General features: G+C 46.0%; 1 protein-coding gene across 1 annotated transcript; it reads right to left on the bottom strand.

Moving 5' to 3' along the window:
- Window positions 1-316: 316 nt before the first annotated feature.
- Window positions 317-21,198, bottom strand: rnf115b (ring finger protein 115b). The gene is made up of 10 exons (XM_065020542.1): window positions 21,048-21,198; window positions 20,377-20,435; window positions 13,843-13,903; window positions 13,512-13,744; window positions 5,897-5,965; window positions 5,729-5,801; window positions 5,529-5,622; window positions 5,103-5,218; window positions 4,663-4,789; window positions 317-4,455 (listed from the first exon to the last, which is right to left on the bottom strand). Exons 1-9 carry the CDS (start codon window positions 21,120-21,122, stop codon window positions 4,664-4,666), a joined length of 906 nt encoding a protein of 301 aa, XP_064876614.1. The 5' UTR covers window positions 21,123-21,198; the 3' UTR covers window positions 317-4,455; window position 4,663.
- Between the last annotated feature and the right edge of the window lie 698 nt (window positions 21,199-21,896).

The following is a 21,896-nucleotide window of genomic DNA, read 5'->3' as shown; positions in this document are numbered from 1 at the left end:
AAAATAGGCGGGAATGGTAGATGGCCTTTATGAGTATTGGGCAAATCTAACCTGTCTATCTATGGAATGTACAGTATGTCTTTAGATGAGAATATGAGCAGATAGTTGGCAGAATATCAAATGGCCAAGGATGCAGGGTTTTCCCCAAATGATCTACTTGAGAGTCTGGGTGTGTGTCTCAAATGGCATCATATCCCCGACATGGATCTTGGTCAAAAGTAGTGCACTGTTGAAGGGAATAGGTTTGGGACATATTCTGCGACAAGGTGCTCAATTGGACATTTAGTCATTCAATGACACTGCTTTTCACCCCTGCTTTATGAATTTGACAATTTTTTATTATTATCTTCAATCTTATCACCTCATTGCCAAGCAGATGTATTCGTTAACAAACATTTACATGTATATACACACCTATACATACAGTGGGGCAAAAAAGTATTTAGTCAGCCACCAATTGTGCAAGTTCTCCCACTTAAAAAGATGAGAGAGGCCTGCAATTGTCATCATAGGTACACTTCAACTATGACAAACAAAATGAGGAAAAAAATCCAGAAAATCACATTGTAGGATTTTTAATTAATTTATTTGCAAATTATGGTGGAAAATAAGTATTTGGTCACCTACAAACAAGCAAGATTTCTGGCTCTCACAGACCTGTAACTTCTTCTTTAAGAGCCTCCTCTGTCCTCCACTCGTTACCTGTATTAATGGCACCTGTTTGAACTTGTTATCAGTATAAAAGACACCTGTCCACAACCTCAAACAGTCACACTCCAAACTCCACTATGGCCAAGACCAAAGAGCTGTCAAAGGACACGAGAAACAAAATGGTAGACCTGCACCAGGCTGGGAAGACTGAATCTGCAATAGGTAAGCAGCTTGGTTTGAAGAAATCAACTGTGGGAGCAATTATTAGGAAATGGAAGACATACAAGACCACTGATAATCTCCCTCGATCTGGGGCTCTACACAAGATCTCACCCCGTGGGGTCAAAATGATCACAAGAACGGTGAGCAAAAAACCCAGAACCACACGGAGGGACCTAGTGAATGACCTGCAGAGAGCTAGGACCAAAGTAACAAAGCCTACCATCAGTAACACACTACGCCGCCAGGGACTCAAATCCTGCAGTGTCAGACGTGTCCCCCTGCTTAAGCCAGTACATGTCCAGGCCCGTCTGAAGTTTGCTAGAGAGCATTTGGATGATCCAGAAGAAGATTGGGAGAATGTAATATGGTCAGATGAAACCAAAATATAACTTTTTGGTAAAACCTCAACTCGTCGTGTTTGGAGGACAAAGAATGCTGAGTTGCATGCAAAGAACACCATACCTACTGTGAAGCATAGGGGTGGAAACATCATGCTTTGGGGCTGTTTTTCTGCAAGGGGACCAGGACGACTGATCCGTGTAAAGGAAAGAATGAATGGGGCCATGTATCGTGAGATTTTGAGTGAAAACCTCCTTCCATCAGCAAGGGCATTGAAGATGAAACGTGGCTGGGTCTTTCAGCATGACAATGATCCCAAACACACCGCCCGGGCAACGAAGGAGTGGCTTCGTAAGAAGCATTTCAAGATCCTGGAGTGGCCTAGCTAGTCTCCAGATCTCAACCCCATAGGAAATCTTTGGAGGGAGTTGAAAGTCCGTGTTGCCCAGCAACAGCCCCAAAACATCACTGCTCTAGAGGAGATCTGCATGGAGGAATGGGCCAAAATACCAGCAACAGTGTGTGAAAACCTTGTGAAGACTTACAGAAAACATTTGACCTCTGTCATTGCCAACAAAGGGTATATAACAAAGTATTGAGATAAACTTTTGTTATGGACCAAATACTTATTTTCCACCATAATTTGCAAATTAATTAATTAAAAATCCTAAAATGTGATTTTCTGGATTTCTTTTCTCATTTTGTCTGTCATAGTTGAAGTGTACCTATGACGAAAATTACTGGCCTCTCTCGTCTTTTTAAGTGGGAGAACTTGCACAATTGGTGGCTGACTAAATACTTTTTTTGTCCCACTGTATATACACTGCTCAAAAAAATAAAGGGAACACTAAAATAACACATCCTAGATCTGAATGAATGAAATATTTTTATTAAATACTTTTTTCTTTACATAGTTGAATGTGCTGACAACAAAATCACAAAAATTATCAATGGAAATCAAATGTATCAACCCATGGAGGTCTGGATTTGGAGTCACACTCAAAATTAAAGTGGAAAACCACACTACAGGCTGATCCAACTTTGATGTAACGTCCTTAAAACAAGTCAAAATGAGGCTCAGCAGTGTGTGTGGCCTCCACGTGCCTGTATAACCTCCCTACAACGCCTGGGCATGCTCCTGATGAGGTGGCAGATGGTCTCCTGAGGGATCTCCTCCCAGACCTGGACTAAAGCATCCGCCAACTCCTGGACAGTCTGTGGTGCAACGTGGCGTTGGTGGATGGAGCGAGACATGATGTCCCAGATGTGCTCAATTGGATTCAGGACTGTGGAACGGGCGGGCCAGTCCATAGCATCAATGCCTTCCTTTTGCAGGAACTGCTGACACACTCCAGCCACATGAGGTTTAGCATTGTCTTGCATTAGGAAGAACCCAGGAGGAACCCAGGGCCAACCGCACCAGCATATGGTCTCACAAGGGGTCTGAGGATCTCATCTTGGTACCTAATGGCAGTCAGGCTACCTCTGGCGAGCACATGGAGGGCTGTGCGGCCCCCCAAAGAAATGGCACCCCACACCATGACTGACCCACCGCCAAACTGGTTATGCTGGAGGATGTTGCAGGCAGCAGAACGTTCTCCATAGCGTCTCCAGACTCTGTCACGTGCTCAGTGTGGCGCCAGTGGCGAATTTGCCAATCTTGGTGTTCCCTGGCAAATGCCAAACGTCCTGCACGGTGTTGGGCTGTAAGCATAACCCCCACCTGTGGACGTCGGGCCCTCATACCACCCTCATGGAGTCTGTTTCTGACCATTTGAGCAGACACATGCACATTTGTGGCCTGCTGGAGGTCATTTTGCAGGGCTCTGGCAGTGCTCCTCCTTGCACAAAGGCTGAGGTAGCGGTCCTGCTGCTGGGTTGTTGCCCTCCTACGGCCTCCTGCACGTCTCCTGATGTACTGGCCTGTCTCCTGGTAGCGCCTCCATGCTCTGGACATTACGCTGACAAACACAGCAAACCTTCTTGCCACAGCTCGCATTGATGGTCCATCCTGGATGAGCTGCACTACCTGAGCCACTTGTGTGGGTTGTAGACTCCGTCTCATGCTACCACTAGAGTGAAAGCACCGCCAGCATTCAAAAGTGACCAAAACATCAGCCAGGAAGAATAGGAACTGAGAAGTGGTTTGTGGTCACCACCTGCAGAACCACTCCTTTATTGGGGGTGTCTTGCTAATTGCCTATAATTTCCACCTGTTGTCTATTCCATTTGCACAACAGCATGTGACATTTATTGTCAATCAGTGTTGCTTCCTTTGATTTCACAGAAGTGTGTTTGACTTGGAGTTACATTGTGTTGTTTAAGTGTTCCCTTTATTTTTTTGAGCAGTGTACATACCAATACACATATAGGCAAATCAATATTCAATATTCAATATTAAAAACATGTTTTTTTGTTGTTGCTGTGACTTGTACTTATCATTCAAAATAAAATGATAGAAAAAGGTAAAAGACTAATGCATTAGGAAAGTGCATAATGTTGTAACAGGAAGTAGGTGGATAGTGTGAAGAACACAACATTAGGCTTTAATAGGGGACATAAAGAGAGGTGGACATTATTAACTAATATGTGGAAGTGGGAGACGAGGGAGAGTTTCAATTGCATACCCAATTGCAACCCATTGGAAGAGAAAGCCAAAGATCCCGCCCCTCTGATCCTCTCCTCCAATGGATTTTGAGAAGTAGAGAGGACGCAAGTATGCAATTGAGATTCTCCCTGTGGTTGCATTCCCAATAACCTCTCCTTCCTCCCGAAGTTTGCATTCGTTCACTACTCAAATGTAAAAGCTTTGGATTGGTTTAGGCATGGCCTAGGAGTTTCCATATACCAGTCATTTCCTTTCAAATCCATGAAGTGAACAAGTACACCCTTCAGGAGAAAGCAGAGATTATTGCGATGCAACCAAAGAGGTCAGAGAGAACAGAGTAGGGAAATTATCTTATCCAGATCAACAATGCAAGAGAGTGAGTTCAGCTCACCTTTCAGGATTTTCCCAAACTCTCCTAATTTCATCACATTTGTCACGTCCCTATGGCTCAATGATGTCAGTTCATTTGTTTTTAATAGACATTCAGAACAGGTGAAATGCCTCTACGAAGGGACAAATTGAATCCATAACATTTTGTCAGAAAACAGTTGGAACCATTTGCAGGTGAGGATATATTGCAGGCATATTGGATCTTTCTCACCCCAATCAAAGTTCCCCAGGAAATGTACAGTGATCTGTGGGTGAAAGCATTGTGAGGTGATTTTTCGAAGCAAGCATAATTTTGATAATGAGGCACAGTTGAATTGAAATCTGTCTCTTCAATAAATGTGTGGTCAAAGAAGGAGCGATGGATGACGAGGCATGAGGAGAGGTGAGCCTCGTTCAGAAGAACAAAAGGGAAGAAGAGATGCCAGAGAGGTAGAAGCGAGGGAGACCTAAACCTCAAATAGCCCGTCTCTCCCCCTGAGGGTCTGTCCTGATGGAGGGGGCCTCTGGGGGTTCTGGTGGGGGCTGGATGCTCTGGTCGACGCCGTCAAGACTTTTACGACACACAGGACAGGTATCGTGCTGTGGGAGATATACACAAACAGACTTGGAAAAACATGCTTAACAGATTAAGCCTAGTACTGGACTAACAAGTGCTTTCAATGGAAACATTCTATTGATCTTGCTTTTTAGTCCAGAATTAGGCTTAATCTGTGTCCAGGAAACTGCCCCTGTGTGTGGCGCAAAGTTACATCCAGAGCAACATAACCAAATACCCTACCTCACGTCAAGATATGTGACCCCAATTAAAAAATAACTAACCTACCTTCCATGGCAAATTAAATAGTGGTGTTGTAACCCCTATTGACTGCCAGCCAACACTCCCCCTGCTTACCAGTTTGAGCCATGGCACTATGCAGTCACTGTGGAAATAATGGAGGCAGGGCAGCTGTTTGACAGACTCTCCCACGGAGTACTCCTCCCTACATACTGGACACTCCAGTCTTGTGTCTGAGGAAGAGGTACGGGGGGGGGGGGGGTTCATTCATTGTGTACATTTTAGAATAAAGAGAGAGGAGAGAACATTGACTAGTAGTGCCGGCATTGGTGCCTGATCTGGGTAAAGATCCCCTTAGGAAAAAAACAAATAAGCCATCACCTTTTCTTTTTCAGAATGCAACAAAAGAGTCACAAATTTGAGAATCTATTTGACAGGTGGTAAAACGCACACTACTACTGAGCTAGATACACACCCTCTTCTCCCATAGATGCTGTAACTGGTAGCCTATGGGTTTGGTGTTGCGGCTTGGTTGGAACCCACCTGTCTGTTCTTGAGAGATGTTGACTGTGGGGAGGGATGAGATCATCTCCTTCTCTGCAGGAGGTGGACCTGTGCTCTCAAACTGACCTAACAACTAGAGGAGTGGAGGGAATTGAGAAATGAAGAAACAGAGATGGCTTTAATCACGCCAGCACGCTGAGTCGCAATCTTAAGATTTTGTGCCTGGTGACATCACTGACCTCTGTGATAACTGCGTCTAGACCTCCCTGACCCCAGGCATAGTCCCCTGGATTTGAATGGAACATGCCAGACCTGAGAGTGAGAGAGAGAGATGTTTAGAATTACTTAAAAGAGTCAAAGTAATGAAAAAAATAATTCTGAGGATAAAAAGATATATACTTATTTACAGTGCAGCTGGTGCGACACCTGGATTTCCATTGTTGGCAAACAGGCCAGCCAAAAACTGCTGCACAATACTGAAGAACAGGATAAAGAGATTCAATCTTTTTTGCACCTACAGTGCCTTTAATTTATGTTACAGCCTGAACATTTAAAATTGATGAAATTGAGATTTTGTGTCACTAGCCTACACACAAAATCCCATAATGTCAAAGGGGAATGATGTTTTAAGACATTTTTTAAAATTAATTTTAAAAAATGAAAAGCTTAAATGTCTTGAGTCAATAAGTATTCAACCACTTTGTTATGGCAAGCCTAAATAAGTCCAGAAGTAAAAATGTGCTTAACAAGTCACATAATAAGTTGCATGGACTCATTCTGTGTGCAATAATAGTGTTTAACATGATTTTTTAAAATAACTACCTCAACTCTGTACAAATCCAACAACATATCACTGAATACCACTTTTCATATTTTCAAGCATGGTGGTGGCTGCATCATGCTTGTCATTGGCAAGGACTAGGGAGTCTTTAGGATCAAAATAAATGAAATAGAGCGAAGCACAGGCATAAACCTGCTTTCCAACAGACACTGTGAGACAGATTCACCTTTCAGCAGGACAATAACACAAGCCCAAATGGAGCTGCTTACCAAGACTACATTGAATGTTCCTGAGTGAACTAGTTACAGTTTTGACTTAAACTGTCTTGAAAATCTATGGCAAGATTGCAAATGGCTGTCTAGCAATGATCAACAACAACAATTTTAAATAATAATTTGCAAATATTGTACAATCCAGGAGTAGAAAGAAAGCTCTTAGAGACTTACCCAGAAAGACTCAGCGCTGTAATCGCTGCCAAAGGTGATTCTAACATGTATAGACAGTCGTGTGAATGCTTAAGTAAATTTGATATTTCTGTATTTAATTTTCAATAATTTTGCACAATTTTCTAAAAACATGTTTTCACGTTGTCATTATGGGGTATTGTGTGTAGATGGGTGAGAGAGAAGAAATATTGAATCCATTTTGAATTCAGGCTGTAAACACAACAAAATGTGTAATAAGCCAAGGGGTATGAATACTTTCGTAAGGCACGACGGACAGAGAATACCTATTTGAGTGTAATAACAATGTAATATCATGTAACAACGTATGTTGTGCGGTTCCCAAACTAGGGGGTCATCTGAAATGAAAATGGGGTCATGAGAGAATTTCCAAAATCCCGGAGAAAATAAAAAGTGTTATAATATCTCCTTTGTATCTCAAAATCATTGTAATGTGATTAACCTTAAAAAATATAAATTAAAATGATTGAAATCTAAAAGATAAAATTCAACCAGAGAGCGCCCTTTGATCATTGGAAAAGACCGCACTTGACCGTTGCACTTGACTCATTCCCACAGTAAATTCTTGACCGTTGCACTTGACTCATTCCCACAGTAAATTGCTAGGCCCACTACGCTATGAAACACCACACTATTACAGAGACTTTGATATTACCGACTGCAACTATTATGGTGAAAACAATGTGTGGGGAGGCAGAGGCTCAGAAACTCACATCAATCATTTTGTCAGATAACACTGTTAAACAAAGAATGTATGCTATTGCTAGCAATCAAGTGTAAACTGACTGAACGACTCAAAAACTCCCCAGCTTATGCTCTCCAAATAAACGTGAGGTGTGAGGTCCGAGACTGTCATGCATTGACTTTTGTTCGCTATACATGTCGGGGGATGAAAACAATTCCCGAGCATGAAACAGCACAGGGAAAAACAGATTCCATGGCATTGAATGTTGGGCTTTTGCATAGATGGGGCTCCAGGCCTCTGCACTCTAGTTATGAATGTGTCTCCCTCTGCCATATGGATGCATTCTATGACGCACCGAGAGCAACTGGCGGAAAAAGGGCTGAGCACAGATCTCTGAGATATACTGCAGCAGGTAGGTCCAACTTCGATTGTAAAAAAAACAGTGGCAACCTGTCATTCAGGGCAGGTGGGGCAGGGCCACCTGTTTAGAGCCACCTGTTTTTGGGGGGGGCGTTTCCTGTTTTGCATGTTATTTTTGCATTAATAAGTGTCACATATCAGTTTGCAAAAAATATTGGGTTAATAAAACCACATACAACCATGGTCTCTTTTTTGCTTTCTTGAGTAAGGCAGCTCCAAAATGCAAACGGGGTGTAACCGTGACAAGAACCATTCAACGCTGGTCTGACCAATCGCAATACAGGCTTCAAGATTGTTTTGATCACGCAGACCGGGAAATATTCAGGGGAGCCTCACAGAATAACATTGATTTATACACTGACTCAGTGAGTGAGTTTATAAGGAAGTGCAGTGCAGATGTTGTACCCACTGTGACTATTAAAACCTACCCTAACCAGAAACTGCTGATGGATGGCGGCATTCGCGCAAAAAAGTGCAAACCACCGCATTTAAGCATGGAAAGATCACTGGGAATATGTCCGAATCACGTGGATTGGGATATATTCCGCATTGCGTCCAACAACATTGGCGAATATGCTGATTCGGTGAGCGAGTTCATTAGAAAGTGCGTCGGCGATGTCGTACCCACAGCAACTATTAAAACATTCCCAAACCAGAAACCGTGGATTGATGGCAGCATTCGCGCGAAACTGAAAGCGCAAACCACTGCTTTTAACCAGGGCAAGGTGACCGGAAACATGACAGAATACAAACAGTGTAGCTATTCCCTCCGCAAGGCAATCAAACAAACTAAGCGTCAGTATAGTGACAAAGTAGAGTCGCAATTCAACGGCTCAGACACAAGAGGTATGTGGCAGGGTCTACAGTCAATCACGGATTACAAAAAGAAAACAAGCCCCGTCGCGGGCCAGGATGTCTTGCTCCCTGACAGACTAAATAACTTCTTTGCTAACTTTGAGGACAATACAGTGCCACTGACACAGCCCGCCCAAAACCTGCGGACTCATCCTCACTGCAGCCGACGTGAGTAAAACATTTAAACGTGTTAACCCTCGCAAGGCTGCAGGCCCAGATGGCATCCCCAGCCGCGTCCTCAGAGCATGCGCAGACCAGCTGGCTGGTGTGTTTACGGACATATTCAATCAATCCTTATCCCAGTCTGCTGTCCCCACATGCTTCAAGAGGGCCACCATTGTTCCTGTTCCCAAGAAAGCTAAGGTAACTGAGCGAAACGACGACCACCCCGTAGCACTCACTTCCGTCATCATGAAGTGCTTTGAGAGACTAGTCAAGGACCATATCACTTCCACCCTACCTGACACCCTAGACCCACTCCAATTTGCTTACCGCCCCAATAAGGCCACAGACGACGCAATCGCAACCACACTGCCCTAACCCATCTGGATAAGAGGAACACCTATGTGAGAATGCGGTTCATTGACTACAGCTCAGCATTTAACACCATAGTATCCTCCAAACTTGTCATTATGCTCGAGACCCTGGATCTCGACCCCGCACTGTGCAACAGGGTACTGGACTTCCTGACAGGCCGCCCCCAGGTGGTGAGGGTAGGTAACAACATCACCACCCCCCTGATCCTCAACACTGGGGCCCCACAAGGGTGCGTTCTGATCCCTCTCCTGTACTCCCTGTTCACCCACGACTGCGTGGCCATGCACGCCTCCAACTCAATCATCAAGTTTGCGGACGACACTACAGTGTTAGGCTTGATTACCAACAATGACGAGACGGCCGACAGGCAGGAGGTGAGGTCCCTCGGAGTGTGGTGTCAAGAAAATAACCTCTCACTCAACGTCAACAAAACAAAGGAGATGATCATGGACTTCAGGAAACAGCAGAGGGAACACCCCCCTATCCACATCGACGGGACAGTAGTGGAGAGGGTAGTAAGTTTTAAGTTCCTCGGCATACACATCACGGACAAACTGAATTGGTCCACCCACACAGACGGCGTTGTGAAGAAGGCGCAGCAGCGCCTCTTCAACCTCAGGAGGCTGAAGAAATTTGGCTTGTCACCAAAAGTACTCACAAACTTTTACAGAAGCACAATTGAGAGCATCCTGTCTAGCTGTATCACAGCCTGGTACGGCAACTGCTCCGCCCACAACCGCAAAGCTCTCCAGAGGGTAGTGAGGTCTGCACAACGCATCACCGGGGGCAAACTACCTGCCCTCCAGGACACCTACACCACCCGATGTCACAGGGAAGCCATAAAGATCATCAAGGACAACAACCACCCGAGCCACTGCCTGTTCACCCTGCTATCATCCAGAAGGCGAGGTCAGTACAGGTGCATCAAAGCTGGGACCGAGAGACTGAAAAACAGCTTCTATCTCAAGGCCATCAGACTGTTAAACAGCCACCACTAACATTGAGTGGCTGCTGCCAACATACTGACTCAACTCCAGCCACTTCAATAAATGTATCACTAGTCACTTTAAATAATGCCACTTTAATAATGTTTACATATTTTACATTACTCATCTCATATGTATACACTGTATCTTATACCATCTTGCCTATGCCGCTCGGCCATCGCTCATCCATATATTTATATGTGCATTTTCTTATTCCATCCCTTCAGATTTGTGTGTATTAGGTAGTTGTTGTGGAATTGTTAGATTACTTGTTAGATATTACTGCACTGTCGTGAACTAGAAGCACAAGCATTTCGCTACACTCGCATTACCATCTGCTAACCATGTGTATGTGACCAATCAAATTTTATTTGAAGTGCCCAAGTTTGGGTTTAAGGGTCTCTTTTCCAAGCTTAAAAGGATCAACATTCAACAATGGCCATGCTGTCAATCCAGCATGACTTCTGACGCGTTCGAAACAGCTGGAAATTCAGAACTGGGAAATCTCAGACTTCAGTTAGTTCAAGACAACTGGAAACTCTGAAAAAACTACCTCTGACTGGGAAAATACGTTTTGAACGGCCATCCAACTCATAATTCCAAGTGGGAAACTCGGGCCTCTTTCGAGAGCTTTGACCTGAAGATCACTGACGTCATGATTTGACCTTGTTTTTGTCAGAGTTCACAGATGTCTTGAAAGCACTATAAAACCAGAGAATGCCAGACTTTGATGCCAAAGTTTTATGACAAAATTTGCCACGAAGGACCTCCGCGCCACCTTCCTGTTCAAATGAGCACAGCACAACAAGGTGAGTCCAAAAATGTATTGTATGCTGCTGCATAAATGCTGCAATATGCCAGGGATATATGTATACTGTAGCTAAGAAAGTAATAATATGTCATAATATGTTGTGTTGTAAGATGTTAGTAGCCCATGTGCCTCACCCAAAAGATTTGTTCCCTTTCCCCCTCATAGCTTAGCCTACTGTTCTGACTTGGTGGTGCACATTTAGCCTACAGCCTGTTTTAGAGAAATGTCATCATCAAATATTCTAAGAGCTTTCATTGTCTGCTTATATGCCTCCTTTATTTATCCTACTGTTCTGACTTGTTTTTTTAGGGAGAACACTGTAAGAACGGCCCATGTTCTGAATTCTGTCGCTGTACATTTCAAAAGTGCTGAACAAATAGTTATATTGACTACATCCGTCCTAGCTTGCTCATTAGTGTCTTAATCGAAATTACAGATGGCCTCTTATCCGTTCGTTGTCCCATTAAACAAGTTTGAACATCTCAATTGTCAGTAGAAAGCACATTTATTTAAGCAAGTCAGCCATATCAGCTATGCTTTTTTTAAAGGCAATAAATGGGGCTGAATGAACTGTTTCGCTGCCAGACAAGGCTGTTTAGTGTTGTGTTGTATCGTGGCTTTGCTGGCATGCATGTAAACTTTTTTGGGCAGTTTGCCCCACCAAGATTTACATGCTAAAAATCCCCCCTGTAAACTACATCCACTGTGTGCAAGACTGTTTGCAAAACTATGTGGGATCAGAGGATGACAATATTCTATTTCACATGAGGCTTGATGGTTTTCGAGGGGGAGTGTTGGAAAGACTTGACTTTCTGTGTAATGAGAAGGAAGTGTGTCTCCTTGCTTAAGTAACAGACATATTTTGAACCTGAACGAACTGAACGCAAGCATGCAGGGGAAATGCAAAAACAATCTACAGATGAGTGCCTGAATCAGTGGATTTAGAAGAAAAGCGAACCATGCCCCCTTCCCTTAGCTGTGCATGTTTCTAAACAGAAAACAACGTCAGTAAGTGTCCCACACGAGTGATGACTGCTCACCTCCAACGCTTGGAAGAGCACTTTGGGACCTACTTCCCAATCCGTTTGACTGTGATCCTGGCTCAGTTGACATGCTGGTAAGTGAAATTTAGTTGTCATGTGACTTAATGCATTCACGGGTCACTATAGAGGAGTTTTGGTTCCAGAGTTACTTTTTTAATTGAACCTTTATTTAACTAGGCAAATCAGTTATGAACCAATTCTTATTTACAATGACGGCCTAGGAACAGTGTGTTAACTGTCTTGTACAGGGGCAGAACGAACAAGTTTTACCATGTAAGCTCGGGGATTCGACTTAAAGGGAATAAATACCCTGCCATCTCCCTCTGAGCATTAATGCCATGCACAAAACCATTGGGAACTCGGAACTGGGAAATCTACGACTTCCGAGCGTTCAAGACAACTGGGAAATGGGGGGCAAAAAACGAGCTCCGACAGGGGAAATTATTTTGAACGCTCATCCAACTCGGACTTCCAACTCAGGAACTCTGGTCTCTTTCTAGAGCTCAGACTTTCCAACCTGAAGATCACTGACGCCATGATTTGACATTGTATTTTTCAGAGTTTCCAGTTGTGTTAAAAGCACCATAAAACTTGTGGTACCCTTCGCGAGCTCATATCTGTGTGAAGCTGGATTCAGTGCCCTCGTCGGCATTAAAGCCAAATATCGATCCAGGTTGGATGTAACTGCAGAGATGAGTTGCGCACTGTCGACATGCATCAAGCACACCCATCTAATTAGTGGTGGTGAGATAACATACATTATGTCAGACTAATTTGCAATTGACTGTCATAGCCCCACATTAAAAGGTATGTGATGGTGAGTTGAGAAGACAATCAGAAATACTGTAAGAATGTTTTTCAATTGACTGCCATAAGCCCCACATTAAAAAACATTGGTTGTTAACTACATTTTTTTTTTCACGATTGGGGTTGTGAGAATTTTCAGATATCAAAATGGGGTTGTGAGCCAAAAAAGTTTGGGATCCCCTTATGTTATTACAGTGTAATACATTTTAGGACAAAATAGTATAGTGTTTGAAATGCAGTATATTGGAGTTAATATGTGAAATGATAGTGTGTGATAAACTGAAAGGAAAGATTTCATTTTGGACAACTTTGACGATATAACACCATTCGTGAATTGGTGTTATGTGATGTTATTATGCAACAGTACAAGGACTCAATATCAATACAGGCTCTTGAGTAGAGTGAGAATAACTTCCTAAAAACTGCCCTGGAGAGGCAGATAACTGTGCAAAATCAGTGGTCGTTGCCACTAAGGGGGCTTTCGGTCCAACTGAAATAAAAGCCATCAGCTATACCTGCCTGGACCTTGAAGCATGGGGCAAAACCATACTAGAGAGGGAGTGGATAAAGGTAATGACTTTACACTGTAGACAGATCAAGATCAGTGATGGGCAATTGGGCATCCCCACTAACCCCTCCACTGCTGGCGCGCGGGACTGTCGACTCCCCTGGCTAGGCGGGCGAGAGGGGCGTTCCGATTCAGGCTCCAAAGGCTCTGTGCGTCCCACAGGGTCCACAGAAGGGCCCTCCAGTAAGTCCTCCACTGCATCACTGGCAGGGGCAGCCTGTAGTTGGCTCTGGTCAGACTCATAGGCGGAGGGGTCCGAGAGGAGGGCAGAGCGTTCCATAAACAGCAGCTGCCACAGCTTGGAGGAAAGGGAGCAGACCAGTAAATTCAGATTAAAGTCAAAGAGAGGAAAAGGATAGAAAAAGACCAAGATAACTTGGGAGGACATATAGGTACCTCTGAAAATAGTGTGCCTGCATCATCATTGGCCTCTGCAGTGCTGCTGTTCTCCAAGAGACTGAAGGACAAAGACAAAATAAATCTCATAAACTTAAAAGAGTTAATTGAATTATTGTAAATTAACACATAAAGAGCAACGCAAATACAATATGTTTTTATTGAAACGTGTTATAATTGAATATATCTTATGTGTCACGCCTTGGTCATAGTGTTTTGTGTTTTCGTTATATAGTTGGTCAGGCCAGGGTGTGACATGGGTTTATATGTTGTTTTTCGTATTGGGGTTTGTATAGTTGGGATCGCGGCTGTTTAGGGGTGTGTCTAGTTTTGCTTGGCTGCCTGAGGCGGTTCTCAATCAGAGTCAGGTGCTTGTCGTTGTCTCTGATTGAGAACCGTATTTAGACAGCCTCAGTTTCGCTTTGTATTTCGTGGGTGTTTGTCCTGTCTCTGTGTTTGTTGCACCAGATTAGGCTCAGTCACTTGGTTTTTTCTTTTCAATTGTTTTGGAAGAGAAGAGAACGAGCGCCATTCTCCTTGCGGAGAATATATACTATATTTTTGTACCCAGGTCTTTGGGTAAGTTGTCTGGGCGGCTGTTGCCTGTTTTCTTTTCGGATCACGACGGGGTGCTCCTGCAGGTGGGGTCGCCAGTCTGCCTCTTTGGTAGAGGGTACTGGAAGCTAGATCGGGATGTGCTGGAGGAGCAGGCTTTTGTTGACGGGTTTTATGGTTTCTTTTGGAGGCTTGAGGGCCTCCGGTCCATGTGCGAGGGGGTGTTAGAGTGGTGGGAATTAGTTAAGGTGAGGATTAGGGCTTTTATAATAGGGTATTGCAAGAGGAAAAAAAGGGAGGAGAGGAGGGAGGTGGATCGTATCCAGAGGTTAATTGAACTCGAATACGAGGCAGGCAACCTCGGCGGGTCGTTTGACTGGGAGAGATCCGCAACCCTAAAGGCGCAGCTCAGGGAGTTGCAGGAGCGGAAGGCTCGAGCTTTCCTTGAGCGAGCGCATAGTGGCTTTCTAGAACATAATGAGACTTGTTCTGCTATGTTCTTTAAGTTGGTTAGGGTAAGACAGAGTAGGAAGGTAATGCATGGTGTTAGGGAAGAAAATGGTAGTATAGTTAGAGAACCAGAGGATATGGTCAGGGTGACAACTGATCATTTCCAAGGTTTATTTAAGGAAAGGGAAATAGATGTAGAGCAGGGAAATGTGTTTTAGAACACTTGTCCAGGCGGTTGCCGGAGGACATTAGAGAAGTGATGGAGGCCCAGATCTCACTAGAAGAGGTTGAGAGCGCTCTTAGGAGGATGGGAAAAGGGAAGGTGCCTGGGATAGATGGGCTGCCGGCTGAGATTTATCTCAAGTTTTGGGGTATACTTGGACCAGTGGTCCTCGAAGTCTTGAAGGCCATCCTTGAGACGGGGGTCCCGGGGGGATCAATGGCTGTTGGTGTGCTGTCACTTTTATATAAGAAGGGGGAAGTAACAGACCTTGGCAACTGGCGGCCGTTGACCATGCTGTGTGTAGATTACAAGCTACTTGCAAAGGTTTTAGCAGACCGGTTGCGCACAGCCCTTCCCTACGTCGTTCATGAGGATCAGACGTGCAGGGTAGAGGGCCGCTCTATTAGATGGAACATACAGTTAATCAGGGACTCCATCGCTTGGGTTGAAGATAGAGGTCTGCCTTTAATGGTAGCAGCGCTAGATCAGGCGAAAGCCTTCGATCGCGTGAATAGATCCTTTTTATTCAGAGTGTTAGGTCGATTAGGATTTGGGGAGAAGTTTATAGGATGGATTCGTACATTATATGTCGGAGCGGGGTGCCGAGTTAGTGTAAATAGTCACTTGGGTGATGTTTTTGACCTCTCGTCTGGGGTCAGGCAGGGGTGCCCACTCTCGGCTCTTCCCTCTTCGTTCTGTACATGGAGCCTCTGGGGGCTGCCATTAGGGCAGACACAGGGGTGGAAGGTTTGCTGATCCCTGGAAGTGGTGGGCTGCGTGTTAAGATGACGCAGTACGCCGACGACACTTCCTTGCTGTTGTGCAAGGACTCGTGCCTGACAAGGTCCCTTGCCATCTTTGGGGATTTCACCCGAGCGTCGGGAGCAGTTCTGAACCATGCAAAGTCTTCTGTCAAGTTTTTCGGAAGATGGCGCGGTAGAACGGATGTGCCTGGGGGGTTATCTCTCTGTGAGGGGGCCCTGAGGATTCTCGGGGTCCATTTTGAGACCTCCCGGCTCAGCGACGCTAAACTGGAACATGCGTATCGCAGTGGTACAGAGGAAGCTAGCAATGTGGAAAGCTAGGTATTTGTCTTTTATGGGCAAAGTCCTGGTCCTAAAGGTGGATGTGTTGCCGTCTCTTTTGTATTTGGCATACATCTACCCATTGCCGGCTTGTCTGAGGAGGCCTCTAGTGAGGCTTGTGTTTCAGTTTATGTGGAGTGGCAGGTGCGAGTGGGTCGCCAGGGCACGCATGATCTGTCCCATCGGGGGAGGGACGTAGGGGGTACCACATTTCCCCCTCAAGCTGGACTCAATTTTTGTTTCCTTCTTGTTAACGGAGCTTGCTCAGCCAGTGATACACCCGTCCGGTTACCTCCTGCGGGTGTTTTTCTCGTATCAGGCGAGAAGCATAATGGTGTGGTCTAACACGGGTCCTCGGGCGGAACAGCTGCCGTGGCACTTTGGTCATGCGGCCAAGTGGCTGCGTGCGCACCCTGAGGTTGAAGTTGCCCGAGTAGGTTTAGATCACAGGCACCTGTACGAGGAGGTCAGAAAGGCAGGGAGTCCGGCGCCTGTAGTGGGCATCTCGGAAGTGGTCTGGGAGGGAGTGCAGGCGCGGGGTCTGGATAACAGGCTCAAGGACCTGAATTGGTTGAGCCTTCATAAGTGTTTGCCGGTACGTTCCATCTTGTACCGGTATAATTTGGTGCAATCCCCCACCTGTCTAAGATCCTCTTGTGGCAGGGAGGAGACTGTGCGCCATGTCTTTTGGGACTGTGCCTTTGCCGGAGTAGTATGGGCTAGGGCACGGGTGTTGTTAGGTTTGGTAAAGGGGATTTTGTATTGACGTGGGCCAGGTTAGAGAGGGGTGTAGGGAGAGCGAGAGGGACGGATAGGGACAGGTTTCTGCTCTGGCTTCTCATGAGTCTCTTTAAACGGGGGCTGTGGGAAGCAAGGCAGAACATGGTGAAGACAGGGAAAGATTGGGGGTGGAAGGGATAGTGAGGAGGGTGGAAGGAGATTTGAGGGGGAGGATGAAGAGGGAGGAGAGGAAGTGGGGGCAGCATGCTGCTCGGGAGAGGTGGAAGGGGGTTTAGGGCTGGGTGTCATTTAGATTTGTAAGAGGATAGATTAGGGACGGGGAGATAGGGAGAGGTATTTTGTAGGGTAACGGGGAGGGAAGATGCTCCCCTGAGGTTTTGTTTGTGGTTTATGTTTTAGTTTAATTCGTTTATTTAAAATACAATATTATTTGTGTATGTATGTAAATTATGAGTTGTAAAGAATGAATGGTATTGAAGATAAACTATTTTTATTAAAAAAAAAAAAAAATAGGCTGTAATTAGTTTCACGTTCCGTTTGTTGTTTTGCTTTGTATGATATTGAGTTATTTCATGTACGTATTCTTTCATTAAAGTCATGAGTAACCTACACGCTGCATTTCGGTCCGACTCTCTTCATTCAACAGACGAACGCCGTTACAGAAACACCCACCACTCACGGACCGAGCAGCGTGTGAACTGGCAGGAGCTAAAGGACGACGTTATGGACAGCAGAAGTATGGAGTATACTACATGGGAAGAAATCGACAGGTGGGCGGCCGATCCAGAGCGAGTGCAGGAGCCCGCCTGGGATTCCCTACAGCAATGCGAGGAGGGCTATAGACGTATGGATTCGAGAAGGAAAGCACGGCTATACAGAGCGAAAACGGAAAGTAACGGGGGAAAGTGCAGAGAGAGAGTGGCTGAGTCAGGAGTCAGACCTGAGCCTACTCTCCCTGTTAATCGGGAAGAACAGTTGCAGTGGGAGAGACTGCACCATTTGGAGATTTGGACATGGGAGGAGGAATTAGACGGTAAAGGACCCTGGGCGCAGCCGGGAGAATATCGCCGTCCCAAGGAGGAAATAGAGGCAGCTAAAGCGGAGAGGCGCAGGTATGAGGAAGCAGCACGGCGACGCGGTTGGAAACCGGAAAGTCACCCCAAAAAATTTATTGGGGGGGGGGGCTAGAAGGGAGAATAGTTATGCCAGGTAGGAAACCTGCGCATACTCCCTGTGCTCACCGTTGGGCTAGAGAGACCGGGCAGGCACCGTGTTATGCTATGGAGCGCACGGTGTTTCCAGTGCGGGTGCAGAGCCAGCTGCGACACATACCAGCTCTTCCTATTGGCCGGGCTAGAGTGGGCATCGAGCCAGGTAAGCTTGGGCAGGCTCGGTGCTCAAGAGCTCCAGTGCGCCTGCACGGTCCGGTCTATCCAGAGCCACCTCCACACACCAGTCCTCCGGTAGCAGCTCCCCGCACCAGGTTTCCTGTGCGTGTCCTCGATCCTATACCACCAGTTCCAGCACCACGCACCAGGCCTTCAGTGCGCCTCGCCTGTTCTACACAGCCAGAGCCTTCCTTCCCTTCTACGCTGTCGGAGTCTCCCGCCTGTTCAGCGCAGCCAGAGCCTGTCTCCTCTCCTGCGCTGTTGGAGTCTCCCGCCTGTTCAGCGCAGCCAGAGCCTGTCTCCTCTCCTGCGCTGCCGGAGCCTCGTGCCTGTTCGGAGCAGCCTGAGCTGCCAGTCTGCAGAGAGCTGTCAGTCTGCATGAAGCAGCCAGAGCTGTCAGTCTGCATGAAGCAGCCAGAGCTGTCAGTCTGCATGAAGCAGCCAGAGCTGTCAGTCTGCCCAGCGCCACCAGTGCTCCCAGTCTGCCCAGCGCCGCCAGTGCTCCCCGTCTGCCCAGCGCCGCCAGTGCTCCCAGTCTGCCCAGCGCCGCCAGTGCTCCCAGTCTGCCCAGCGCCGCCAGTGCTCCCAGTCTGCCCAGCGCCGCCAGTGCTCCCAGTCTGCCCAGTGCCGCCAGTGCTCCCAGTCTGCCCAGCGCCGCCAGTGCTCCCAGTCTGCCCAGCGTCGCCAGTCTGCCCAGCGCCGCCAGTCTGCCAGGATCCGCCAGAAGTGCCAGACAACCAGTCTCTTCCAGATCTGCCAGACAACCAGTCTCTTCCAGATCTGCCAGACAACCAGTCTCTTCCAGATCTGCCAGACAACCAGTCTCTTCCAGATCTGCCAGACAACCAGTCTCTTCCAGATCTGCCCGACAACCAGTCTCTTCCAGATCTGCCCGACAACCAGTCTCTTCCAGATCTGCCCGACAACCAGTCTCTTCCAGATCTGCCCGACAACCAGTCTCTTCCAGATCTGCCAGACAACCAGTCTCTTCCAGATCTGCCAGACCACCAGTCTCTTCCAGATCTGCCAGACAACCAGTCTCTTCCAGATCTGCCAGCCAGCCAGGATTTACCGGAGCCTACTACCTGCCTGAGCTTCATCTATGTACTGGGCGTCCTCTCAGTACTGGGCTTCCCCTCAGTACTGGGCTTCCCCTCAGTCCCGGGCTGCCCCTCAGTCCCGGGCTGCCCCTCAGTCCCGAGCTGAGCCTCTGTCCCGAGCTGCCCCTCTGTCCCGGGCTGCCCCTCTGTCCCGGGCTGCCCCTCTGTCCCGAGATGCCCCTCTGTCCCGAGATGCCCCTCTGTCCCGAGATGCTCCTCAGTTATGTGGGGATCTGGGTGAGGACTATTAGGCCATGGTCGGCGGAGAAGGTGGATGATCCCAGGACGCGAAGGGGAGGAACTAGGACATTAATGGAGTGGGGTCCACGTCCCGAGCCAGAACCGCCACCATGGACAGACGCCCACCCGGACCCTCCCTATGCTCTTGAGGTGCGTCCGGGAGTCCGCACCTTAGGGGGGGGTTCTGTCACGCCTTGGTCATAGTGTTTTGTGTTTTCGTTATATAGTTGGTCAGGCCAGGGTGTGACATGGGTTTATATGTTGTTTTTCGTATTGGGGTTTGTATAGTTGGGATCGCGGCTGTTTAGGGGTGTGTCTAGTTTTGCTTGGCTGCCTGAGGCGGTTCTCAATCAGAGTCAGGTGCTTGTCGTTGTCTCTGATTGAGAACCGTATTTAGACAGCCTCAGTTTCGCTTTGTATTTCGTGGGTGTTTGTCCTGTCTCTGTGTTTTAGTCACCAGATAGGCTGTAATTAGTTTCACGTTCCGTTTGTTGTTTTGCTTTGTATGATATTGAGTTATTTCATGTACGTATTCTTTCATTAAAGTCATGAGTAACCTACACGCTGCATTTCGGTCCGACTCTCTTCATTCAACAGACGAACGCCGTTACATTATGTATATTATATCAGATGTATCAGCAACTGCACTTAATAATATACCTCAAATACTCCAGTTATGGCATTGCAATTCAAATATAGGCCCACTATAAGCAGAACAGCATGCAAACAAACGTAACATTTTAACATTTTACCTGGAGTCTTCTGACAACTCCTCAATGAAATCGGACTCACACCTGGGGCAAGTGAATTCCTTGAGGAGGAAAAAATATGTATATTTCAAACCATTATGACATGAAAATACAAAGGAACATACTTGTCCACTAACTTTAGGATGCGCGTTCATGTCAATGTAAAAAAATAAAAATAATCTGGTCGTCAAACTCTCAAGTGGTGTGCGGACAAGGAAAACCCTGCCAAAGCACCCATCCCCTTTTCATGCATGTGCCGCGTTCCCATAACAGTCGGAACTAGTAGGCTACACGTGCCGCGTTCAACCAGTTAGCAAGTCGTACGTTTTCCAAGTTTCCGTGTTGCCACAAGCACATGAATGCGGCAATAATGTTTCTCACATGCAGTTGGCGACAAAGTAGTGCTTCTAAATATGGCAAAGACTCAAACCCGAAATTTGGATCACCATATTTCTTCGCAACAATGAATCTAACCGCTCTCCATGCAATACCACTTATAAAAGTCTTATTCTAATAACGAAAATATTCCAGTAAATCAGTCACATTCAGTTTCAGATACAAATGTTGTATTTTCTTATAATGTATTTCGGGAGGCGTTGCTAGCTAGGCCTACAGAAACGTCGGTCCAGAACCTGACGGGAAAGTAAGAAAGAAAAGCACTTGAACCAACTCACTGGGAATGTAGGGTCGATTTCACCTTTACAGCAGTGACAGAAAAAGCGGTGTTGTGCCGCAGCTGCCTCCGCCATCTTCACCCTAGCATACAATCAGTCACTGACGTCGGTATGGTAGCAGCTCAAGCCAACGGAAGGCGTAAGGGCGCTTGTCAAAAGGGTCAGGACAGTCCCCCATAGGCTATAGGCTACTTTTTACTTTAAATAAGTAAAACATGTATTCAATATATTTTCCAGATTTTAAAATAATGTATCTGCTATTGAACAAATGGTTATTTCTTATCGCTCTAATCATAATTCGCCGAGGTTATAAATGCATACTACAATTTCAACCAAGCGCTGCTGTTTAAGATTATGGCAGCGATCTTCTAGACAATATATTGATTAGTAGACCGCTGTAATAATCCAAAATTGCAACACTTTGTTGAAATTGGGGTAACAGGGCTGTGATTCCCCGTCAAAATGTCCATGATACGACTAATGTAACAAATAAATAGCTCAATCGGTTTTAAGTGCCTTACTGTGTAAACGGAACCGATTTCAGTTATTGCAAATGACCAAAACGACTGAACCTAGAAATAAATAGTTGAGGCAAAATCTGCAATTGTAGGCTACAACAAGGTGACTATCCAAAACAACAGAATATACTGGTAATCTAAAAAATGGTTTTTACTTGTCACTGATTTAGCCTAGGTGTGATGGACTAAAAAAATATTTAAATGGAGAGATTGAGCATTCTTTTTAGTCCAGGATTAAGCATCGGGGTAAACTGGCCCTTACAGTATTAAACACATAAGTAACAGTAATAATAGATCATGCAAAAGTGATGACTAAAAGGATAGCAAGAAT

The sequence above is a fragment of the Oncorhynchus nerka genome, linkage group LG7 (genome assembly GCF_034236695.1).
Source record: "Oncorhynchus nerka isolate Pitt River linkage group LG7, Oner_Uvic_2.0, whole genome shotgun sequence".
In the NCBI taxonomy this organism is placed as follows: Eukaryota; Metazoa; Chordata; class Actinopteri; order Salmoniformes; family Salmonidae; genus Oncorhynchus; species Oncorhynchus nerka.
The sequence above is the reverse complement of the archived record's forward strand: the minus strand, read 5'-3'. Positions and strand labels throughout refer to the sequence as shown.

What these genes read in the sequence shown, in the direction of transcription:
- rnf115b (XM_065020542.1), bottom strand. Translation starts at nt 21,122, where the DNA reads ATGGCGGAGGCAGCTGCGGCACAACACCGCTTTTTCTGTCACTGCTGT. An exon ending in GGTGTCGCACCAGCTGCACT is followed by an intron (nt 5,802 to 5,896) that starts GTAAATAAGTAT and finishes TCTCACTCTCAG; the next exon opens with GTCTGGCATGTTCCATTCAA. An exon ending in TAGTGCCATGGCTCAAACTG is followed by an intron (nt 4,790 to 5,102) that starts GTAAGCAGGGGG and finishes TATCTCCCACAG; the next exon opens with CACGATACCTGTCCTGTGTG.